Source organism: Oncorhynchus tshawytscha, unplaced genomic scaffold (genome assembly GCF_018296145.1).
Source record: "Oncorhynchus tshawytscha isolate Ot180627B unplaced genomic scaffold, Otsh_v2.0 Un_contig_5960_pilon_pilon, whole genome shotgun sequence".
Lineage (NCBI taxonomy): Eukaryota > Metazoa > Chordata > Actinopteri > Salmoniformes > Salmonidae > Oncorhynchus > Oncorhynchus tshawytscha.
This window is the reverse complement of record NW_024609174.1, coordinates 74,917-98,819: the sequence shown is the minus strand read 5'-3', so window position 1 is coordinate 98,819 and position 23,903 is coordinate 74,917. Positions and strand designations below refer to the sequence as shown.

The window sequence follows — 23,903 nt, the reverse complement described above, 5'->3', positions numbered from 1 at the left end:
ATTTGGAAATTAAGGTGGAAAATAAGTATTTGGTCAATAACAAAAGTTTCTCAATAGTTTGTTATATACCCTTTGTTGGCAATGACAGAGGTCAAACGTTTTCTGTAAGTCTTCACAAGGTTTTCACACACTGTTGCTGGTATTTTGGCCCATTCCTCCATGCATATCTCCTCTAGAGCAGTGATGTTTTGGGGCTGTTGCTGGGCAACACAGACTTTCAACTCCCTCCAAAGATTTTCTATGGGGTTGAGATCTGGAGACTGGCTAGGCCACTCCGGGACCTTGAAATGCTTCTTACGAAGCCACTCCTTCGTTGCCCGGGCGGTGTGTTTGGGATCATTGTCATGCTTAAAGACCCAGCCACGTTTCATCTTCAATGCCCTTGCTGATGGTAGACTTTGTTACTTTGGTCCCAGCTCTCTGCAGGTCATTCACTAGGTCCCCTCGTGTGGTTCTGGGATTTTTGCTCACCGTTCTTGTGATCATTTTGACCCCACGGGGTGAGATCTTGCGTGGAGCCCCAGATCGAGGGAGATTATCAGTGGTCTTGTATGTCTTCCATTTCCTAATAATTGCTCCCACAGTTGATTTCTTCAAACCAAGCTGCTTACCTATTGCAGATTCAGTCTCCCCAGCCTGGTGCAGGTCTACAATTTTGTTTCTGGTGTCCTTTGACAGCTCTTTGGTCTTGGCCATAGTGGAGTTTGGAGTGTGACTGTTTGAGGTTGTGGACAGGTGTCTTTTATACTGATAACAAGTTCAAACAGGTGCCATTAATACAGGCAACGAGTGGAAGACAGAGGAGCCTCTTAAAGAAGAAGTTACAGGTCTGTGAGAGCCAGAAATCTTGCTTGTTTGTAGGTGACCAAATACTTATTTTCCACCATAATTTGCAAATAAATTCATAAAATATCCTACAATGTGATTTTCTGGATTGTTTTTCTTCTAATTTTGTCTGTCATAGTTGAAGTGTAACTATGATGAACATTACAGGCCTCTCTCATCTTTTAAGTGGGAGAACTTGCACAATTGGTGGCTGACTAAATACTTTTTTGCCCCACTGTATATCATTAAGGATTATAATTTTCACCTGGGTTCACCTGGTCAGTCTATGTCATGAAAAGAGCAGGTGTCCTTAATGTTTAGCAAAATCAGTGTATGTTGTGTCTACTAGCTCATTCCCACAGAAAACTGTAGAGGGAAGCAGTACCACCCAGTCACCCATCAGACTCCATTGTGAGATGCCTCACAGAGGATATTCAACCCTAAAAGCAAATTCAAGGTAATCTCAATATCTTTACAGTAGAAGCTAACAAAACACACCAAAACTGACAAGGTGCACACTGATCAGTAAAGAGAGGCTAACATTCTATAACACTCCCTTTCCTCTGCATTGTTCTCTCACAGTGAGAAACTATAGGATTACAATAGTGTTCTACACTTTCTTCATTTGATCCAATTCAACGTTGCCAATTATTTAATGACATGATAATTAAGTGGAGTGTCTAATCTTAGCTGGTCTAAGAAAACTGATGAGGTTTCTCTCCTTTATGTATACATTCTTGTCTTTTTAATTGGCCCAATCTGTAGAATCTCTTCCCACAGTCAGTGCAGTGATAAGGCTTCTCAAAGTGTGTAGCCGTTGGTGTTTTTATATTGCCCAATTGGGAAAAACTCTTGCAACATTGAGAGCAGAAGTAAGGCTTATCTCCTTTGTCTTCTCTCTAATGACCGTTAAGCTCAGCTGGTGTTTTAACATTTTCTATAGTCAGATCAGTGGTAAGGCTCCACTTGTGTTTCCCTTGGTGTCTTTTGAAATGGCACATTCAAGAGAAACACTTTCCACAGTCAGAGCAGGAGTAAGGCTTCTCTCCTGTGTGTGTATATGTTCAGGTCATTTTAAGGTGTCCGGACGAGAGAAACTTGCCTCACAGTCAGAAAAGGAGTAAGGCTTCTCTAATTTGTGTATACGTTCATGTTGTTTTAAGGTACCCAGGTGAGAGAATCTCTTTCCACAGCCAGAGCAGGAGTAAGGCTTCTCTAATTTGTGTATACGTTCATGTTGTTTTAAGGTACCCAGGTGAAAGAAACTCTTTCCACAGTCAGAGCAGGAGTAAGGCTTCTCTCCTGTGTGTGTTCTCTGATGAACTTTTAGTGATATTGATGTTTTGAAGCATTTTCCACATTCAGAACATGAGTAAGGCTTCTCTCCTGTGTGTGTTCTCTGATGACTTTTTAGTGATGATGATGTTTTGAAGCATTTTCCACATTCAGAACATGAGTAAGGCTTCTCTCCTGTGTGTATACGTTCATGTTGTTTTAAGGTACCCATTAGAGAGAACCTATTTCCACAGTCAGAGCAGGAGTAAGGCTTCTCTCCTGTGTGTATATGTTCATGTCTTTTTAGGTGGCCCAGTTGAGAGAAACTCGCACCACATTCAGAGCAGTAGTAAGGCTTCTCTCCTGTGTGTGTTCTCTGATGAAGTTTTAGTGATGCTGATGTTTTGACGCATTTTCCACATTCAGAACATGAGTAAGGCTTCTCTCCTGTGTGTGTCCTCTGATGAACTTTTAGTTCAGTTGATGTTTTGAAGCATTTTCCACATTCAGAGCAGGAGTAAGGCTTCTCTCCTGTGTGTATTTTTAGGTGTATTTTTAGCTTTGGTAGAAATGGGAAAATCTCCTCACAATGTGGGCAGTGGTGAGACATCTTTGCTCTGTGATCTTCCTGCTGATGCTCTCTGGATGTAGAGAATGTCTCAACATGGTCTCCTGTGTGAACTATATCAGAACAACCAGTCAATTGGTGTGAAATACATGTCAATCAAATGTATTTTATGAAGCTCTTTTTACATAAGTTGTAACAAAGTCCTTTACAGAAACCAACCCGCAATCCCCAAAGAGCAAGCAATGCAGATGTAGAAGCACAGTGGCCACGAAAAACTCCCTAGAAAGCAGGAACCTTGGAAGAAACAGAGAGGAACCAGGCTCAAATGGGTGGCCGGTCCTCTTCTGTCTGTACCGGGTGACATATGTATTCATATCAGTAGGCTGTACAATACAGGGGAATAAAACTATTCTAAAAGTGGGTAAGAGATGAAAGCTAAAAAGGGGAGTGTCATCCTCCACTCACTATCACAAGAGTTAGTAACTACACAGACTAATTTCATATCATCCTCCACTCACCATCACAAGAGTTAGTAACTACACAGACTAATTTCATATCATCCTCCACTCACTATCACAAGAGTTAGTAACTACACAGACTAATTTCATATCATCCTCCACTCACTATCACAAGGGTTAGAAACTACACGGACTCATTTCATAGAACTTTAAAACACTGGCAGTTTGTCTACTTCACTTCTTTAGTCGGGGCAGCAGGGTAGCCTAGTGGTTAGAGCATTGGGCTAGTAACCGGAAGTTCAAGCCCCCGAGCTGACAAGGTAAAAATCTGTAGTTCTGCCCCTGAACAGGCAGTTAACCCACTGTTCCTAGGCCGTCATTGAAAATAAGAATTTGTTCTTAACTGACTTGCCTAGTTAAATAAAGGTAAAATAAAAATAAAAATAGTCTACTCTCTGATCACTCCAGATAGCTCAGTTAATAAAACAAATGCTGGCAATACTGGTGTCAAACCATGCAAGTGTCAGTAGCATGAATTAACATCTACCTTCTCATTGAAACAGTTCATCATCAATAGTTCTACTGCAACTTTTCATACACAGTGGGAAGTTGGAATGAACAACAAACTTAGTTAGATAGAACCTGCTCTTACCATGAGAAACAGATTTCCCAATCTTCTCCTCCTCTTCTTCATCTTTAATGTTGACATTCAGCTCCAGTGTTTGACTGCAGTCTTCCAGCTTCACGGATGCCATCTCTGGATCCTGCAGAGCAAACTGGGCTCCACTGTCACAATCAGGACCCAGTGAATGTAGGTTTGGACACAGTGTGGAAGGAGAGAGGCAGGCTGGGTTTGTCGTCACTGTTGATGTTACCGGCCTCAGACTTAATTCTAGTCCTGTAGTAACAATGAGAAACAGACACAAAAAGTTATTGTCTTGACAGTTCTGGCACCTCTTTGGCGTTCATAGTGGAGGTGGACGCAGGTCCGAGGCTGGGTTAGGACACGTGCTCTCTCAGAGCTCAGGTACGCCACCAAAGTGCCGCCCCTAGGAAACATGGGACACCGCTAATGTGCACCTTCAGTGGGCCGGGAGGCGTCAGATAACTGGCGCAGACCGTAGCGGTGACTCTCGACCCTCCACCTGCCCTGCCGGAAGCTGGGCCCACGGTTTGTGGGGCCATTCAAAGTCCTGAGGAGACTGAACGAGGTTTGTTACAGGTTACAGCTTCCCCGATTACCATATTATCCATGCGTCTCTCCTCAGGCCGGTGGTGGCTGGTCCACTCCAGGAGTCTGAGGTGCGGGAGGTTCCTCCGCCCCCTTTGGACATCGAGGGGGCCCCGGCGTATGCAGTTAGAGCCATACTGGACTCGAGGAGTCTAGCGAGGGGCCTTCAGTACCTCGTGGAGTGGGAGGGGTACGGTCCGGAGGAGAGATGCTGGGTGCCGGTGGAGGACGTATTGGACCTGTCGATGCTGCAGGAGTTCCCGTCTCCATCCGGGTCACCCTACGCCTCATCCTCCGGGTCGTCCCAGAGGCCGGTGTCGGCGCGCGGCTCAAGGGGGGTTACTGTCACGACTTCCTCCGAAGTCGGTCCCTCTCCTTGTTCGGGCGGCGCTCGGCGTCACTGGTATTCTAGCCATCGCCGATCCACTTTTCATTTTCCATTTGTTTTGTCTTTGGTTTTTTCACACCTGGTTTCAATTCCCCCATTACAGATTCAGTATTTAACCCTCTGTTTTCCACATACATACGTATCTGATGGCTGGTATTTTGTTGCCGGGCTTTGTATGAACGCCAGTTTATTCGTGGTACCGGTATATTTCACAGACCGTTGTATTGTTTCTATACCCGTGTTTTTTCGTGTATTAAATACCTTGTCCACGCATCTCAACTCTCCTGCGTCTGACTCCTTTTCACCAGTTACCCAAAGCCTTGACAGGAACATGAGCTCAAACAGTAGACATTTGAGGTGCCGGTTCTCTGCTCCAGTGAGCTCCTGTCCAAGTCAAGCACTGATCTCATTTCAATGGATCAGGTAGCTAAGCATTGACAACAAAACATTCATATCACACAAAGTACAACCTTTAAAATTAGTCTACACAAAGTAAGTGCACTTAAACTAAAGTAGATTTCCCCAATTCACATAAATGGCAAAAAAAACATTTAGTACAAGTTTAGTTTTAACCTGGTCTTCAGGTATTGTATTTTCTGTTCACACCATAGTAACATTTATAGATAAAGATAGAAACAACTGAAGGTGTCTCAATATTAGTACACATGTAGAAAACTGATGATCATTACATTAAGCTTCAAAACTGGAGTGTGACCATGAAATTGTCTCTCTGCACCAGCACTGAAGTCCGTTGGAGCAGACAGAGTGGACAGCTCCATTTTACCAGCTTTTGAATTTGACACAAAATGAATAACATGCTAAACAAACTCAGAAAGCTCAAATACTTGTATTCTTTATTAAAACTACATTGAGGAAATTATGTACATTTATTCAGACAAACCAAAAGCTTCTAGCTATGTGACTTGTAAAATAGTTGATCACAATCACTCGGTTTCACACAAAAATAAAACATCAAAACTTTACCAAACGTGATAATACCTTAACGGGATTACAACCCTAAAAAGTTAACGGGATCGATATGACAACAGCGGAATGGATCCCAGCCTGCGACCCAAAACAGCGACGTCGTAAAAGAGGCAAACGAAGCGGTATTCTGGTCAGGCTCCGGAGACGGGTACATCGCACACCACTCCCTAGCATACTACTCGCTAATGTCCAGTCTCTTGACAACAAGGTTGATGAAATCCGAGCAAGGGTAGCATTCCAGAGAGACATCAGAGACTGTTACGTTTTTTGCTACGCGGAAACATGGCTCACTCCAGAGACGCTAACGGAATCGGTGCAGCCAGCTGGTTTCTTCACGCATCGCGCCGACAGAAACAAACATCTTTCTGGTAAGAAGAGGGGCGGGGGCGTATGCCTTATGATTAACGAGACGTGGTGTGATCACAACAACATACAGGAACTCAAGTCCTTCTGTTCACCTGACTAATCGCTGCAGCTGTTCATGGTCCATCGGTAAATAGCCCACCCAATTTACCTACCTCATCCCCATACTGTTTTTATTTATTTACTTTTTTGCACACCAGTATCTCTACCTGCACATGACCATCTGATCATTTTTCACTCCAGTGTTAATCTGCAAAATTGTAATTATTCGCCTACCTCCTCATGCCTTTTGCACACAATGTATATAGACTCTTTTTTTCCGACTGTGTTATTAACTCTGTTGCTGTCTGTACACACTGCTATGCTTTATCTTGGCCAGGTCGCAGTTGTAAATGAGAACTTGTTCTCAACTAGCCTACCTGGTTAAATAAAGGTGAAATAAAAAAATAAAAAAATAAAATGAGAATTCCTCACAATCAAATGTCGACCACATTATCTACCAAGGGAATTCTCTTTGATTATAATCACAGCCGTATATATTCCCCCCCAAGCAGACACATCGATGGCCCTGAACAAACTTTATTTGACTCTTTGCAAACTTGAAACCACATATCCTGAGGCTGCATTCATTGTAGCTGGGGATTTTAACAAGGCTAATCTGAAAACAAGACTCCCTAAATTGTATCAGCATATCGATTGCGCAACCAGGGCTGGTAAAACCTTGGATCATTGCTATTCTAACTTCCGCGACGCATACAAGGCCCTCCCCTGCCCTCCTTTCGGGAAAAACTGACCACGACTCCATTTTGTTGTTCCCTGCCTACAGACAGAAACTAAAACAAGAAGCTGCCGCGCTCAGGTCTGTTCAACGCTGGTCCGACCAATCTGATTCCACGCTTCAAGACTGCTTCGATCACGTGGACTGGGATACGTTCCGCATTGCTTCCTACAACAACATTGACGAATACGCTGATTCGGTGAGCGAGTATATTAGAAAGTGCATTGACGATGTCGTTCCCATAGCAACGGTTAAAACATTCCCAAACCAGAAACCGTGGACTGATGGCAGCATCCGCGTGAAACTGAAAGCACAAACCACTGCTTTTAACCAGGGCAAGGTGACCGGAAACATGACCGAATACAATGAGTGTAGCTATTCCCTCCGCAAGGCAATCAAACAAGCTAAGCGTCAGTATAGAGACAAATTAGAGTCACAATTCAACGGCTCAGACACAAGAGGTATGTGGCAGGGTCTACAGTCAATCACGGATTACAAAAAGAAAACCAGCCCCGTCACGGACCAGGATGTCTTGCTCCCCGACAGACTAAATAACTTTTTTGCCCGCTTTGAGGACAATACAGTGCCACTGACACGGACCGCAACCAAAACCTGCAGACACTCCTTCACTGCAGCCGATGTGAGTAAAACATTTAAACGTGTTAACCCTCGCAAGGCTGCAGGCCCAGACGGCATCCCCAGCCGCGTCCTCAGAGCATGCGCAGACCAGTTGGCTGGTGTGTTTACGGACATATTCAATCCATCCTTATCCCAGTCTGCTGTTCCCACATGCTTCAAGAGGGTCACCATTGTCCCGGTTCCCAAGAAAGCTAAGGTAACTGAGCTAAACGACTATCGCCCCGTAGCACTCACTTCCGTCATCATGAAGTGCTTTGAGAGACTAGTCAAGGACCATATCACCTCCACCCTACCTGACACCCTAGATCCACTCCAATTTGCTTACCGCCCAAATAGGTCCAAATAGGCCCTAACCCATCTGGACAAGAGGAATACCTACGTGAGAATGCTGTTCATCAACTTCAGCTCAGCATTTAACACCATAGTACCCTACAAACTCGTCATCAAGCTCGAGACCCTGGGTCTCGACCCCGCCCTGTGCAACTGGGTACTGGACTTCCTGATGGGCCGCCCCAGGTGGTGAGGGTAGGTAACAACATCTCCACCCCGCTGATCCTCAACACTTGGGCCCCTCAAGGGTGCGTTCTGAGCCCTCTCCTGTACTCCCTGTTCACCCACGACTGCGTGGCCATGCACGCCTCCAACTCAATCATCAAGTTTGCGGACGACACTACAGTGGTAGGCTTGATTACCAACAACAACGAGACGGCCTACAGGGAGGAGGTGAGGGCCCTCGGAGTGTGGTGTCAGGAAAATTACCTCACACTAAACATCAACAAAACAGAGGAGATGATTGTGGACTTCAGGAAACAGCAGAGGGAGCACCCTCCTATCCACATTGATGGGACAGTAGTGGAGAGGGTAGTAAGCTTTAAGTTCCTCAGCGTACACATCACGGACACACTGAATTGGTCCACCCACACAGACAGCGTCGTGAAGAAGGCGCAGCAGTGCCTCTTCAACCTCAGGAAGCTGAAGAAATTCGGCTTGTCACCAAAAGCACTCACAAACTTCGACAGATGCACAATCGAGAGCATCCTGTCGGGCTGTATCACCGCCTGGTACGGCAACTGCTCAGCCCACAACCATAAAGCTCTCCAGAGGGTTGTGTGGTCTGCACAACACATCACCGGGGGCAAACTACCTGCCCTCCAGGACACCTACACCACCCGGTGTCACAGGGAGGCCATAAAGATCATCAAGGACAACAACCACCCGAGCCACTGCCTGTTCACCCCGCTATCATCCAGAAGGCGAGGTCAGTTCAGGTGCATCAAAGCAGGGACTGAGAGACTGAAAAACAGCTTCTATTTCAAGGCCATCAGACTGTTAAACAACCACCACTAACATTGAGTGGCTGCTGCCAACACACTGACTCAACTCCAGCCACTTTAATAATGGGAATTGATGGAAATGTATGTAAAAATATATCACTAGCCACTTTAAACAATGCTTCTTAATATAATGTTTACATACCCTACATTACTCATCTCATATGTATATGTACAGTGGGGTAAAAAAGTATTTAGTCAGCCACCAATTGTGCAAGTTCTCCCACTTAAAAAGATGAGAGAGGCCTGTAATTTTCATCATAGTTACACTTCAACTATGACAGACAAAATGAGAAGAAAAAAAAAAATCACATTGTAGGATTTTTAATGAATTTATTTGCAAATTATTTTGAAATTTGACCCTAATAACCCAGACCTGTATGTTCAAGGCACCTTGTATCATTGCCTGGAGGAATGTGCTGAGATACAAATGTTTTGGAGCTCAGTACTGCGCTATATCTCTGAGATGACCTCTACCCCAATACCATTAATCCATAAACTAGGTCTCCTAAATCTTTACCCAGAGAATATCTCTTTACATAGGAGGGAAAATAAAAAAGAATTTGACCTCTGTCTATTACAAGCTAGATGTTCAATTGCTCTCCACTGGAAGTATGTCAGTTCCCCCTCACTTGGTCATTGGTAAAAATAATTAACGTCAAGCCTGGCTCTTGAAAAATGTACTTATATAGTGAAAAAGAAAGCCCCAGAGTTTCATAATATTTGGGATCTGTTTAATGAGTTTTTGCAAACCGGTGATATTGTAGAAGCATTGGAACTGTAAATCTGTATATTCTCTATATTTTATGTGAATATTGGCTCTAGTCGAAGCGTAATCTGCATTATCTACTACTGTATATTATACTTTATTTATTTATATTATTGGATTTCTTTATGTTTGGTTGTCATGTTTTCATCTCTCTTTGGGTTGGGGGGGTGAAAAAGAAAATACAATTGTATTTTTGTAATTGTTCTACTTGGAACTAATTAATATATGTGAGAGAGGCCCCTCTGAATCAGAGAGGTGCGGGGGGCTGCCATAATGGACATCCACGTCTTTGGCGCCCGGGGAACTGTGGGTGCCTTGCTCAGGGGAAAAAGACAGATTTTTACTTTGTCAGCAAACTTTTGGTTACTGGCCCCAACGCTCTAACCACTAGGCTACCTGTAAGTATTCATACAAGTAGGCTGTGCAATGCAAAAGGGGAATACAACTATTCTAAAAGTATCTCAAGGTTCGTTTCATAGAACTTTAAAACACTGGCAGTTTGTCTACTTCACCTCTTTAGTCTCCTCTCTGGTGCTGGTGTCAAACCATGCAAGTCTCAGTAGCATGAAATAACATCTACCTTCTCATTGAAACAGCTCTACTGCAACTTTTCATACACAGTGGGAAGTTGGAATGAACAACAAACTTAGATAGATAGAACCTGCTCTTACCATGAGAAAAAGATTTCCCAATCTTCTCCTCCTCTTCTTCTTCATCTTTAATGTTGACATTCAGCTCCATTGTTTGACTGCAGTCTTCCAGCTTCACTGATGCCATCTCTGGATCCTGCTGTAAAAACTGGGCTCTACTGTCACAATCAGGACCCAGTGACTGTGGGTTTGGACTCAGTGTGGAAGGAGAGAGGAGGCCTGCGTTTGTCCTCACTGTTGATATTACCGGCCTCATACCTGAGTCGGCAAGTAGTAGAAGAGAAACGGACACAAAAGTTATTGTCTTGACAGTTCTGGCACTTACTTTACTCTCTATTAAATATATAATATTTTTTCTTGTTCAATGACCTAATTCAGTGCTGAACTTAGTTGTGTAATTCAGTGCTGAAATAGTTGTCGATACTCATTGTGCGCTGGTACTGTTTATATTTAGGTGCAGGAGCTTCATAATACATTTGAGCTAAAACTTAACCTTGTAGTAGATAAATGCATAAATCACTCAAACTATTTAGTACAAGGTTACAGTTTGTTTTAGGCAGCACGATGTGCTATTTTTGGTTGGTTAGTTTTATTTTCCTGAATAACCTTGTATTCACTGTATTACTTCAAAAACACAACACAGTTGTGCAACCACAAAATGTGTGGAAGGAGAGAGGCAGCTTGGGTTTGTCCTCACTGTTGATGTTACCGGCCTCAGACTTAATCTGAGTCAGCCAGTAGTAATAAAGAGAAAGACGCAAAAGTTATTGTCTTGACAGTTCTGGCACTTTATTCTCTAAAAATATAATATATGTTCAATCTAATTCAGTGCTTGACTTGGACTGAAATAGGTGCCGGTACTGTTTATATTTAGGCACGGTGCTGAACAATACTGATGAGCTAATATTCTATAAGAGGAACGGTCATGGGCGGCGCACGGCGGTCGACGTCACCGGTCTTCTAGCCATCGCCAATCCATTACATGTTCAGTATTTAACCCTCTGTTTTCCACATGTATGTGTGCGTGTTTGTTCTATGTTGATGGCTGTATCTGACGGCTGGTATTTTGTTGCCGGGCTTTGTATCTACGCCCGTTTATTCGTGGTACCGGTATATTGTTTCTATACTGGTGTTTTTTCGTGTATTAAATACGTCGTCCACGCATCTCAACTCTCCTGTGCCTGACTCCTTTTCACCAGTTACCCACATCCTTGACAGAAACACATACCTCAGTAGGGATCGAGGAGCGAGTCCAGCAACACGCTGCTATTCTCCAGCATCTCGGCAGCGCCATGGACCGCGTGCTGCAAACCATGGAGCGATGGAAGAGAGGAGGAATTCCTCCAGCGTCTCCACCAGCACCACCAGTTTCAACTATAATCACCCCTCCTTCACCTGGTCCCAGTGGGATTCGGCTCGCCCTCCCGAGGGAGTATGATGGTACGGTGGTGGGATGTCAGGGGTTCTTGCTCCAGCTAGAGTTCTACCTGGCAACCGTCCACCGACCTCCCTCAGGCCGTGAAAGCGTGGTCTGCCTCTCAGGGAAGGACCTGGAGTGGGCCAACGTCTTATGGCGGGAAGAAGAAGCCGTGTTGGACCATTTTGGGATTTCAACCGCCGCTTTCGGGTAGTCTTTGACCACCCGCCTGAGAGTAGAGCGGCGGGTGAACGTCTCATACACCTGAGGCAGAGGACGAGGAGTGCACAGGAGTTCGTGTTGGACTTCCAGACCCTGGCCGCCGGCGCGGGATGGAACGACAGGGCCCTGATCGATCACTACATGTGCAGTCTGCGCGAGGACGTCCGTCGGGAGTTGGCCTGCAGGGACACCACTCTCATATTCAACCAGCTGGTGGACCTGTCCATCCGACTGGATAACGTGCTGGCTACCCGCGAACATCCAGATCGGGGTCTGTCGATTCCATCCCCCAGCACCACTACTCCGACGCCCATGGAGCTGGGAGGTGCTGCACTTAGGGCAACCGGAGGCGGGGCCATTCCATGCACCATCTGTGGCCGCAGAGGGCACACTGCCGGTCGGTGCTGGGAAGGTTCCTCTGGGAGTCGAGGCAGCAGGCAGGGCACTCTCGTGTCACCCCAGGTGAGTCGGCACCAGGCTCACCCAGAGCCACTGGTTGCTCACATGGTTTTGTTTATTAATTTTCTTGAGATTTCACAGAATTCCCAGCATAAGGCGCTCGTAGATTGAATTTTATTGACAGATCATTTGGCCATAGTTTAGAGATCCCCAATGTTCCTGTCGATATGCCCTTCCCTGTGCACGTCCTAGAAAGTCGACCATTAGGGTCAGGGCTAACTATGGAGGCCACCACTCCTCTGGGCATGGTTACGCAGGAGGGTCACAAGGAGAGAATCAGTCTCTTCCTTATTGATTCTTCTGCATTTCCCGTGGCACTGGGCCTACCCTGGTTGGCCTGTCATGACCCCACTATTTCGTGGCAACAGACCTCTCTCACGGGGTGGTCACGAAAGTGCTCGGGGAGGTGTTTAGGGGTTTCCATCGGTGCTACTACAGTGGAAAGCCTAGACCAGGTCTCCACCGTGCGCATCCCCTCTGAATATACCAATTTGGCTCTCGCCTTCTGTAAGAAGAAGGCGACTCAATTACCACCCCATCGACGGGGGGATTGTGCGATAAATCTCCTGGTAGACGCAGCACTTCCCAGGAGTCACGTGTATCCCCTGTCGCAAGAGGAGACGGGGAGGAAATGGAAACATATGTTTCCGAATCTCTGGGGCAGGGTACATTCGGCCCTCCACTTCACCTGCCTCCTCGAGTTTATTTTCGTGAAGAAGAAGGATAGATGTCTGTGCCCATGTATTGACTATCGAGGCATTAACCAAATCACTGTGAGGTAGTTACCCGCTGCCTCTCATAGCCAGTGCGATCGAGTCAATGCACAGGGAACACTTCTTCACAAAATTGGATCTCAGGAGCGCTTACAACCTGGTGCGTATCCGGGAGGGAGAAGAGTGGAAGACGGTGTTTAGTACCACATCAGGCCATTATGAGTACCTTGTCATGCCATACGGGTTGATGAATGCTCCATCAGTCTTCCAATCCTTTGTAGACGAGATTTTCAGGAACCTGCACGGGCAGGGTGTAGTGGTGTATATCGATGACATTCTGATTTACTCCTCTACACGCGCCAAGTATGTGTCCTTGGTGCGCAGGGTACTTGTACGACTGTTGGAGCATGACCTGTACGTCAAGGCTGAGAAATGCCTGTTCTTCCAACAGGCCGTCTCCTTCCTAGGGTATCGCATTTCTACATCAGCCACTAATCCACTAACCTCTCCCCCTTCCAGTGCGTACTGGGGTACCAGCCGGTTCTGGCACCTAGGCATCAGAGCCAGATCGAGGTTCCTGCGGTGGACGACTGGTTTAGGCGCTCGTAGGAGACATGGGATGCCGCTCATGTGCACCTTCAGTGGGCCGGGAGGCGTCAGAAGACTGGCGCAGACCGTAGCGGTGACTCTCGACCCTCCACCTGCCCTGCCGGAAGCTGGGCCCGCGGTTTGTGGGGCCATTCAAAGTCCTGAGGAGACTGAACGAGGTTTGTTACAGGTTACAGCTACCCCCGATTACCATATTAACCCCTTTTTCCATGCGTCTCTCCTCAGGCCGGTGGTGGCTGGTCCACTCCAGGAGTCTGAGGTGCGGGAGGTTCCTCCGCCCCCTTTGGACATCGAGGGGGCCCCGGCGTATGCAGTTCGAGCCATACTGGACTCGAGGAGTCTAGCGAGGGGCCTTCAGTACCTCGTGGAGTGGGAGGGGTACGGTCCGGAGGAGAGATGCTGGGTGCCGGTGGAGGACGTATTGGACCTGTCGATGCTGCAGGAGTTCCCGTCTCCATCCAGGTCACCCTACGCCTCGTCCTCCGGGTCGTGCCCGAGGCCGGTGTCGGCGCGCGGCTCAAGGGGGGTTACTGTCACGACTTCCTCCGAAGTCAGTCTTTCTCCTTGTTCGGGCGGCGCTCGGCGTCACCGGTATTCAAGCCATCGCCGATTCACTTTTAATTTTCCATTTGTTTTTTCACACCTGGTTTCAATTCCCCCATTACAGATTCAGTATTTAACCCTCTGTTTCACACATGTATGTGTGCGTGTTTGTTCTATGTTGAAGACTGTGTCTGACGGCTGGTATTTTGTTGCCGGGCTTTGTATGACCGCCAGTTTATTCGTGGTACCGGTATATTTCACGGACCGTTGTATTGTTTCTATACCGTGTTTTTTTGTGTATTAAATACCAGAAACAAACATCTTTCTGGTAAGAAGAGGGGCAGGGGCGTATGCCTTATGATTAACGAGACGTGGTGTGATCACAACAACATACAGGAACTCAAGTCCTTCTGTTTACCTGACTAATCGCTGCAGCTGTTCATAGTCCATCGGTAAATAGCCCACCCAATTTACCTACCTCATCCCCATACGGTTTTTATTTATTTATTTTATTTTATTTATTTTTTGCACACTAGTATCTCTACCTGCACATGACCATCTGATAATTTATCACTCCAGTGTTAATCTGCAAAATTGTAATTATTCACCTACCTCCTCATGCCTTTTGCACACAATGTATATAGACTCTTTTTTATTTTTTCTACTGTGTTATTGACTTGTTAATTGTTTACTCCATGTGTAACTCTGTTGCTGTCCGTTCACACTGCTATGCTTTATCTTGGCCAGGTCGCAGTTGTATATGAGAACTTGTTCTCAACTAGCCTACCTGGTTAAATAAAGGTGAAATAAAAAAATTTAAAAAATGGAATTCCTCACAATCAAATGTCGACCGCATTATCTACCAAGGGAGTACTCTTCGATTATAATCACAGCTGTATATATTCCCCCCCAAGCAGACACATCGATGGCGCTGAACAAACTTTATTTGACTCTTTGCAAACTGGAAACCACATATCCTGAGGCTGCATTCATTGTAGCTGGGGATTTTAACAAGGCTAATCTGAAAACAAGACTCCCTAAATTGTATCAGCATATCGATTGCGCAACCAGGGCTGGTAAAACCTGGGATCATTGCTATTCTAACTTCCACAAAGCATATAAGGCCCTCCCCCGCCCTCCTTTCGGGAAAAGCTGACAACGACTCCATTTTGTTGCTCCCTGCCTACAGACAGAAACTAAAACAAGAAGCTCCCGCGCTCAGGTCTGTTCAACGCTGGTCCGACCAATCTGATTCCACGCTTCAAGACTGCTTCGATCACGTGGACTGGGATATGTTCCGCATTGCTTCCAACAACAACATTGAAGAATACGCTGATTCGGTGAGCGAGTTCATTAGAAAGTGCAATGACAATGTCGTTCCCATAGCAACGGTTGAAACATTCCCAAATGAGAAACCTTGGATTAACGGCAGCTTTCGTGTGAAACTGAAAGCGCGAACCACCGCTTTTAATCAGGGCAAGGTGACAGGAAACATGACCGAATACAAACAGTGTAGCTATTCCCTCCGCAAGGCAATCAAACAAGCTAAGCGTCAGTATAGAGACAAAGAAGAGTCACAATTCAACGGCTCAGACACAAGAGGTATGTGGCAGGGTCTACAGTCAATCACGGATTACAAAAAGAAAACCAGCCCCGTCACGGACCAGGATGTCTTGCTCCCAGACAGACTAAACCACTTCTTTGCCCGCTTTGATGACAATACAGTGCCACTGACACGGCCCACAACCAAAACCTGCGGACGCTCCTTCACTGCAGCCGATGTGGGTAAAACCTTTAAACGTGTTAACCCTCGCAGGGCTGCAGGCCCAGACGGCATCCCCAGCCGCGTCCTCAGAGCATGCGCAGACCAGCTGACTGGTGTGTTTACGGACATATTCAATCAATCCTTATCCCAGTCTGCTGTTCCCACATACTTCAAGAGGGTCACCATTGTCCCGGTTCCCAAGAAAGCTAAGGTAACTGAGCTAAACGACTATCGCCCCGTAGCACTCACTTCCGTCATCATGAAGTGCTTTGAGAGACTAGTCAAGGACCATATCACCTCCAACCTACCTGACACCCTAGACCCACTCCAATTTGCTTACCGCCCAAATAGGCCCTAACCCAGAGGAATACCTATGTGAGAATGCTGTTCATCGACTTCAGCTCAGCATTTAACACCATAGTACCCTACAAACTCGTCATCAAGCTCGAGACCCTGGGTCTCGACCCCGCCCTGTGCAACTGGGTACTGGACTTCCTGATGGGCCGCCCCCAGGTGGTGAGGGTAGGTAACATCTCCACCCCGCTGATCCTCAACACTGGGGCCCCTCAAGGGTGCGTTCTGAGCCCTCTCATGTACTCCCTGTTCACCCACGACTGCGTGGCCATGCACGCCTCCAACTCAATCATCAAGTTTGCGGATGACACTACAGTGGTAGGCTTGATTACCAACAACAACGAGACGGCCTACAGCGAGGTGAGGGCCCTCGGAGTGTGGTGTCAGGAAAATAACCTCACACTCAACATCAACAAAACAAAGGAGATGATTGTGGACTTCAGGAAACAGCAGAGGGAGCACCCCCCTATCCACATCGATGGGACAGTAGTGGAGAGGGTAGTAAGTTGTCAGTTCCTCGGCGTACACATCACGGACAAACTGAATTGGTCCACCCACACAGACAGCGTCGTGAAGAAGGCGCAGCAGCGCCTCTTCAACCTCAGGAAGCTGAAGAAATTCGGCTTGTCACCAAAAGCACTCACAAACTTCAGATGCACAATCGAGAGCATCCTGTCGGGCTGTATCACCGCCTGGTACGGCAACTGCTCCGCCCACAACCATAAGGCTCTCCAGAGGGTCGTGAGGTCTGCACAACGCATCACCGGGGGCAAACTACCTGCCCTCCAGGACACCTACACCACCCAATGTCACAGGAAGGGCATAAAGATCATCAAGGACAACAACCACCCGAGCCACTGCCTGTTCACCCCGCTATCATCCAGAAGGCGAGGTCAGTTCAGGTGCATCAAAGCAGGGACCGAGAGACTGAAAAACAGCTTCTATCTCAAGGCCATCAGACTGTTAAACAACCACCACTAACATTGAGTGGCTGCTGCCAACACACTGACTCAACTCCAGCCACTTTAATAATGGGAATTGATGTAAAATATATCACTAGCCACTTTAAACAATGCTTCTTAATATAATGTTTACATACCCTACATTACTCATCTCATATGTATATGTACAGTGGGGCAAAAAAGTATTTAGTCAGCCACCAATTGTGCAAGTTCTCCCACTTAAAAAGATGAGGCCTGTAATTTTCATCATAGGTACACTTCAACTATGACAGACAAAATGAGAAGACAAAAAATCCAGAAAATCACATTGTAGGATTTTTAATGACTTTATTTGCAAATATATTTTGAGATTTGACCCTAATAACCCAGACCTGTGTGTTCAAGGCACCTTGTATCATTGCCTGGAGGAATGTGCTGAGATGCAAATGTTTTGGAGCTCAGTACTGAGCTATATCTCTGAGATGACCTCTACCCCAATACCACTAATCCATAAACTATGCCTCCTAAATCTTTACCCAGAGAATATCTCTTTACATAGGAGGGAAAATTTTAAAAATGTTTCACCTCTGTCTATTACAAGCTAGATGTTCAATTGCTCTCCACTGGAAGTATGTCAGTTCCCCCTCACTTGGTCATTGGTTAAAATAATTAACATCAAGCCTGGCTCTTGAAAAATGTACTTATATAGTGAAAAAGAAAGCCCTAAAAGAAAAAAAAATCCCATCTATTTGGGATCTGTTTAATGAGTTTTTGCAAACTGATGATATTGTAGAAGCATTGGAACTGTAAATCTGTATATTCTCTATATTTTATGTGAATATTGGCTCTAGTCGAAGCGTAATCTGCATTATCTACAACTGTATATTTACCTTTATTTATTTATATTATTGGATTTCTTTATGTTTGGTTGTCATGTTTTCATCTCTCTTTGGGTTGGGGGGTGAAAAGAGAAAATACAATTGTATTTTTGTAATTGTTCTACATGGAACTAATAAGTATATGTGGGGGGGAAAGAATGATGATGAGGGCACTGTGTTCTTGGGGACCTTCAACGCTTCAAGGGGCTGGAAGCACTGCATCTCATGAAAACATTTCTAAAAACCTTTTTTTCTTTGACATTATGGGGTATTATTATATTATCATTATGGGGTATTGTGTGTAGATTGATGAAGATTCATTTATTTATTTAATCCATTTTAGAAATGTGGGAAAAGTCAAGGGGTCTAAATACTTTCTGAATGAGAGAGGGGATACCTAGTAAGTTGTACAACTGAATGCATTCAACTGAAAAGTGTCTTCCGCATTCAACCCAAATCAAATATATTAATATAGCCCTTCTTACATCATCTGATATCTCAAAGTGCTGTACAGAAACCCAGCCTAAAACCCCAAACAGCAAGTAATTCAGCCCCTCTGAATCAGAGAGGTGCGGGGGGCTACCATAATGGACATCCACGTCTTTGGCACCCGGGGAACTGTGTAAAAAACTTTTACTTTGTTTGCGCAGGGATTCGATCCAGCAAACTTTCGATTACTGGCCCCAACGCTCTAACCACTAGGCTACCTGTAAGTATTCATATAAATAGGCTGTGCAATGCAAAAGGGGAATACAACTATTCTAAAAGTATCTCAGGTTTTGTTTCATAGAACTTTAAAACACTGGCAGTTTGTCTACTTCACCTCTTTAGTCTCCTCTCTGGTGCTGGTGTCAAACCATGCACGTCTCAGTAGCATGAAATAACATCTACCTTCTCATTGAAACAGTTCATCATGAAACAGTTCTACTGCAACTTTTCATACACAGTGGGAAGTTGGAATGAAAAACAAACTTAGTTAGTTAGAACCTGCTCTTACCATGAGAAACAGATGTTCCAATCTTCTCCTCCTCTTCTTCTTCATCTTTAATGTTGACATTCAACTCCAGTGTTTGACTGCAGTCTTCCAGCTTCACTGATGCCATCTCTGGATCCTGCTGTAAAAACTGGGCTCTACTGTCACAATCAGGACCCAGTGACTGTAGGTTTGGACTCAGTGTGGAAGGAGAGAGGCAGGCTGGGTTTGTCCTCACTGTTGACGTTACCGACCTCAGACTTAATCTGAGTCGGCCTGTAGTAATAAAGAGAACCGGACACAAAAGTTAGTCTTGACAGTTCTGGCACTTTCTTTATTCTCTAAAAATATTGTTTATATTTAGGTTCAGGAACTCCACAATACTGTTGAGCTAATATTCTATAAGAGGAACATGAGCTCAAACAGTAGAAATTTGAGGTGCTGGTACTCAGCTCTGATGAGCTCCTGTCCAAGTCAAGAACTGATCTCATTTCAATAGATCTGGTAACTAAGCATTGACAACAAAACATTAATTAATTCACATTAGACACAAAGTACATGCTTTAAATTAAGCCACACAACTTAAGTGAACTTAATCTATAGTAGATCTCCTGAATTTACATAAACGCATAAATTACAATAAAACATTCAGTACAAGTTTGCAGTATGTTTTAGGCAGCACTAAGTACTATTTTCCTGAATAATAGTGTCTTCACCGTATTTTAGCAACATTGCTTTAGTCGAATGCACCTGGGTCAATGGAAACCTGCCTAATGATGTCTGAGTGATTGGTTCAGATTTGTTCAGGTCTAATGTTTGGGCCAAATTTAAAAAATGACATCCAAAAGATGTCGACGTCGGTCCGTCCTTTCTAGGGTCTTACAGTGTCGGCCTGCAATGGAATGTTATGAACGTCCATCCATGTTGTAGGCAGTTGCATTGGCTGGTTCCTGTGATTAAATGTTTTGTCTATTTAAGAGCTGAATAGACCCATCAGCTACCCAACTTCATCAGGAGTTATCCTGAGCCTTTTGGCAATGAGAATCAATGTGTTTAACACAGCGGGAAATGCAGAAGTATTAATTTATTGCTGTGATCATCTCCTCAAAAATGTACAGAGAAACTTGAAACCACTGATGATCATGACAATTTAGCTGACAGGGTTCAAATCCCAGACAACAGAGGTTTCAGAGTCCTGCAGTAGAGCTGAGATGCTAATATTTGTGTAAACTCTACATAGTTGTGTTCTGTGGGTGTCACTGAGTAGGCTGAACAATCCATGGGTAAGACTGTAGAGTGCAATATGAATGTCCAACACAAACAAAAGACCCTCCATACTCAACTGGTAGACTGTAACTGAACGGGGTCAATACGGACCCCGGGTCCCCCAAAAATATACATAATAATACTGTTTGGTTGGGCTTCGACCCCTGGTATCATATAAACACACAGAAATGGAAATGTGTAGAATTGCAGGAAACTTGCTTTAAAACAGCCCAAAAACACATCTTGGCCCCATCATATAATGTGTAGAGTTGTGGGATATTACCTTTAAAACTGCTAAATGCTCTCTCCACCAACAAGAGGGTTGTGGGATATTACCTCTAAAACTGCTAAATGCTCTCTCCACCAACAAGAGGGTTGTGGGATATTACCTTTAAAACTGCTAAATGCTCTCTCCACCAACAAGAGGGTTGTGGGATATTACCTCTAAAACTGCTAAATGCTCTCTCCACCAACAAGAGGGTTGTGGGATATTACCTTTAAAACTGCTAAATGCTCTCTCCACCAACAAGAGGGTTGTGGGATATTACCTCTAAAACTGCTAAATGCTCTCTCCACCAACAAGAGGGTTGTGGGATATTACCTTTAAAACTGCTAAATGCTCTCTCCACCAACAAGAGGGTTGTGGGATATTACCTCTAAAACTGCTAAATGCTCTCTCCACCAACAAGAGGGTTGTGGGATATTACCTTTAAAACTGCTAAATGTTCTCTCCACCAACAAGAGGGGTGTGAACAGTTTGGGGTCATATGGGTTGCAAGTTAGGGATTTGTTACCATGGCAATAAATGACAATGTCCATCTGGACTTTTGCTAACTAGGAAATGTGTGTGACCGGACCTGTGTGTTAACTATTGGTAATTGTATTCTGTGGGTGTCACCCGTTTCCTGGGTGCACAAACCAACCCGTTCTATAAGTATATATAAAAACGTCCCCAATGCAATTATATGGTCTAATAAATCCACAGTGGGATTATAACAGTTTTGTTGTTTATTTTCAAACTAAATAATTATTGTAATTCATTTTTTATTAAGTAACATTGCAACCATGTTTGGCGTTATCTAGTCCAAATATGACTTGATTCCATTAATTTGTATCAGTTTGCATTTACTTTCAAATCAGGGTGAACCGAAAATTCTACGTTTGAGGCTAATCGTTATTGTAGCTAGCTTCACATAGGTGGAGGACGGAGACGTTGGCCACATTCAGATAGAAATGTATCATGTAGAACAAACATGCCTCTGATTCTTAGGAATCATGTCAGTTCTATTCAAACATTTCTATCTGCAACTTTCCACAACTTTTTTGTACAGAACATCCCCAGGCGAAACCCACTGAGTATGAACCTGGAAATCCTCACAATTTTAAACGTGTGGTGGACACCTCGCCATGTGCTTGTAAAATATTTTTTTATCACGTTCTTCGCTCACTCGGGTGGACAGAAAAATAAGACAAAACCTTTCCCAAACATTATTTTATCTTTATTTAACTAGGCAAGTCAGTTAAGAAAAATTCTTACAGCCTTGTTCAGGAGCAGAAGGCCACATTTTTACCTAGTCGGCTCTAGGATTCGATCCAGAAACCTATTTTATATATTTACTGTCCCAACGCTCTAACCACTAGGCTTACCTGCCGCCCCAACGCTCTAATCACTAGGCTTACCTGCCGCCCCAACGCTCTAATCACTAGGCTTACCTGCCGCCCCAACGCTCTTACCACTAGGCTTACCTGCCGCCCCAACGCTCTAATCACTAGGCTTACCTGCCGCCCCAACGCTCTTACCACTAGGCTTACCTGCCGCCCCAACAGCTTGACGGATGTGTTATCTAACATGTTATGACGTCATTTCGATATTAGGCAGTTTAAACGTGCTATTACATACCTGTAGAAATAACGAGAAAGGGAAAGCACAGTTCGGGCGTTTTCTTTATTATGAAGAATGGTGAGCGACAAACCGGAACTTCCTGTCCCCCACCACCACAGTGCAACAGTGACATCTATTGGACTGATGGACTAACTTCTGCTAAAGCATGTCAAATATAAAAGTGAACTTGATTAGCTACACAAGTAATCCTTGGTTTTTAAAAAACGAAAGGGGTGTCTGTTTTAGTGTCTAAGTTTTTCAACCCATAACATATTCATCGTAGATGATCTCTGTGGAAGGCCAAGAAGATCATCAAGAACCTCAGCCACCCTGCCACCATCTTGAAGGCTGAGACAGTACAGGTGCATCAAAGCTGGGACAGAGAGAATGAAACTGCTTCTATCTCCTGGCCTTAAGACTGTTAAATTGTCATCACTGATTTGATTTAGAGAAAATTGGTGACTAGCAAATTGGCTTGTCCCAATGTGTACTGGTGTCGTGACATGTATTGAGTAGATCAATAAACATGTATTATTTTGAATTCCAATAATTAAACAAAAGCATTATATTTACTGTAAAGATAACCCCCGATAACTACAATGATTCAGTAGATCAATAAAGTTGCAGTACTCTAGCAGGTCTCACAGCTGCTTATGCTGACATAACATGTTAGAGAATAGGTCAGATTTAGCTTTGTGATGCTCAAATCAAATCACATTTTATTGGTCACATACTCATGGTTAGCAGATTTTAATGTGAGTGTAGTGAAATGCTTGTGCTTCTAGTTCCGACAGTGCAGTGCAGTGTAATCCAACAATTCCCCAACAACTACCTAATACACACAAATCTAAAGGGGTGAATGAGAATATGTACATATAAGTATATGGTTGAGCAATGGCCGAGCGACATAGGCAAGGTGCAATAGATGGTATAAAATACAGTATATACATGAGGTATGAGTAATGTAAGATATGTTAACACGATTAAAGTGGCATTGTTTAAAGTGACTAGTGATCCATTTATTAAAGTGTCCAGTGATTGGGGCTCAATGTAGGCAGCAGCCTCACTGAGTTAGTAATTGCTGTTTAGCTGACTGATGACCTTGAGATAGAAGCTGTTTTTCAGTCTCTCGGTCCCTGCTATGATGCACATGTACTGACCTCACCTTCTGGATGATCGCGTTGTGAACAGGCAGTTGCTCGGGTGGTTGTTGTCCTTGATTATCTTTTTGGCCTTCCTGTGACATTGGGCGCTGTAGGTGTCATGGAGGGCAGGTAGTTTGCCCCCGTTGTTGCGTTGTGCAAACCTCACCATTCTCTGGAGAGCCTTGCGGTTGATGGCGGTGCAGTTGCCGTAGCAGGCTGTGATACAGCCCGACAGGATGCTCGATTGTGCATCTGTAAAAGTTTGTCAGGGTCTTGGGTGACAAGCCAAATTTCTTCAGCCTCCTGGAGTTGAAGAGGCGCTGTTGCGCCTTCTTCACCACACTGTCTGTGTGGGTGGACCATTTCAGTTTGTCTGTGATGTATCGGCCCAGGAACTTAACTTTAATTTCAACTGGCTGTCTTGTTCAGCTTCAGAAAAACAGTAAATATGTCACTTGAAACATCGTTTTTTGT

At 44.7% G+C, this 23,903-nt stretch overlaps 1 protein-coding gene across 1 annotated transcript; it reads right to left on the bottom strand.

The window, feature by feature from the left end:
• Positions 1–1,815: 1,815 nt before the first annotated feature.
• On the bottom strand, positions 1,816–22,403 carry LOC112239020 (zinc finger protein 558-like). Its single transcript, XM_042314414.1, has 5 exons — positions 22,303–22,403; positions 19,161–19,412; positions 10,284–10,520; positions 3,779–4,024; positions 1,816–2,781 (listed from the first exon to the last, which is right to left on the bottom strand). Exons 2-5 carry the CDS (start codon positions 19,264–19,266, stop codon positions 1,895–1,897), a joined length of 1,476 nt encoding a protein of 491 aa, XP_042170348.1. The 5' UTR covers positions 19,267–19,412; positions 22,303–22,403; the 3' UTR covers positions 1,816–1,894.
• Positions 22,404–23,903: the final 1,500 nt, after the last annotated feature.

Bases quoted from the DNA above. Each gene is read 5' to 3' on its own strand.
- LOC112239020 (XM_042314414.1), bottom strand. From the start codon at position 19,266: ATGGCATCAGTGAAGCTGGAAGACTGCAGTCAAACACTGGAGTTGAAT. The intron at 10,521-19,160 runs GTAAGAGCAGGT...TTGCCGACTCAG, and splicing joins TGGAACATCTGTTTCTCATG to GTATGAGGCCGGTAATATCA. The intron at 2,782-3,778 runs GTAAGAGCAGGT...GTTCTGATATAG, and splicing joins TGGGAAATCTGTTTCTCATG to TTCACACAGGAGACCATGTT.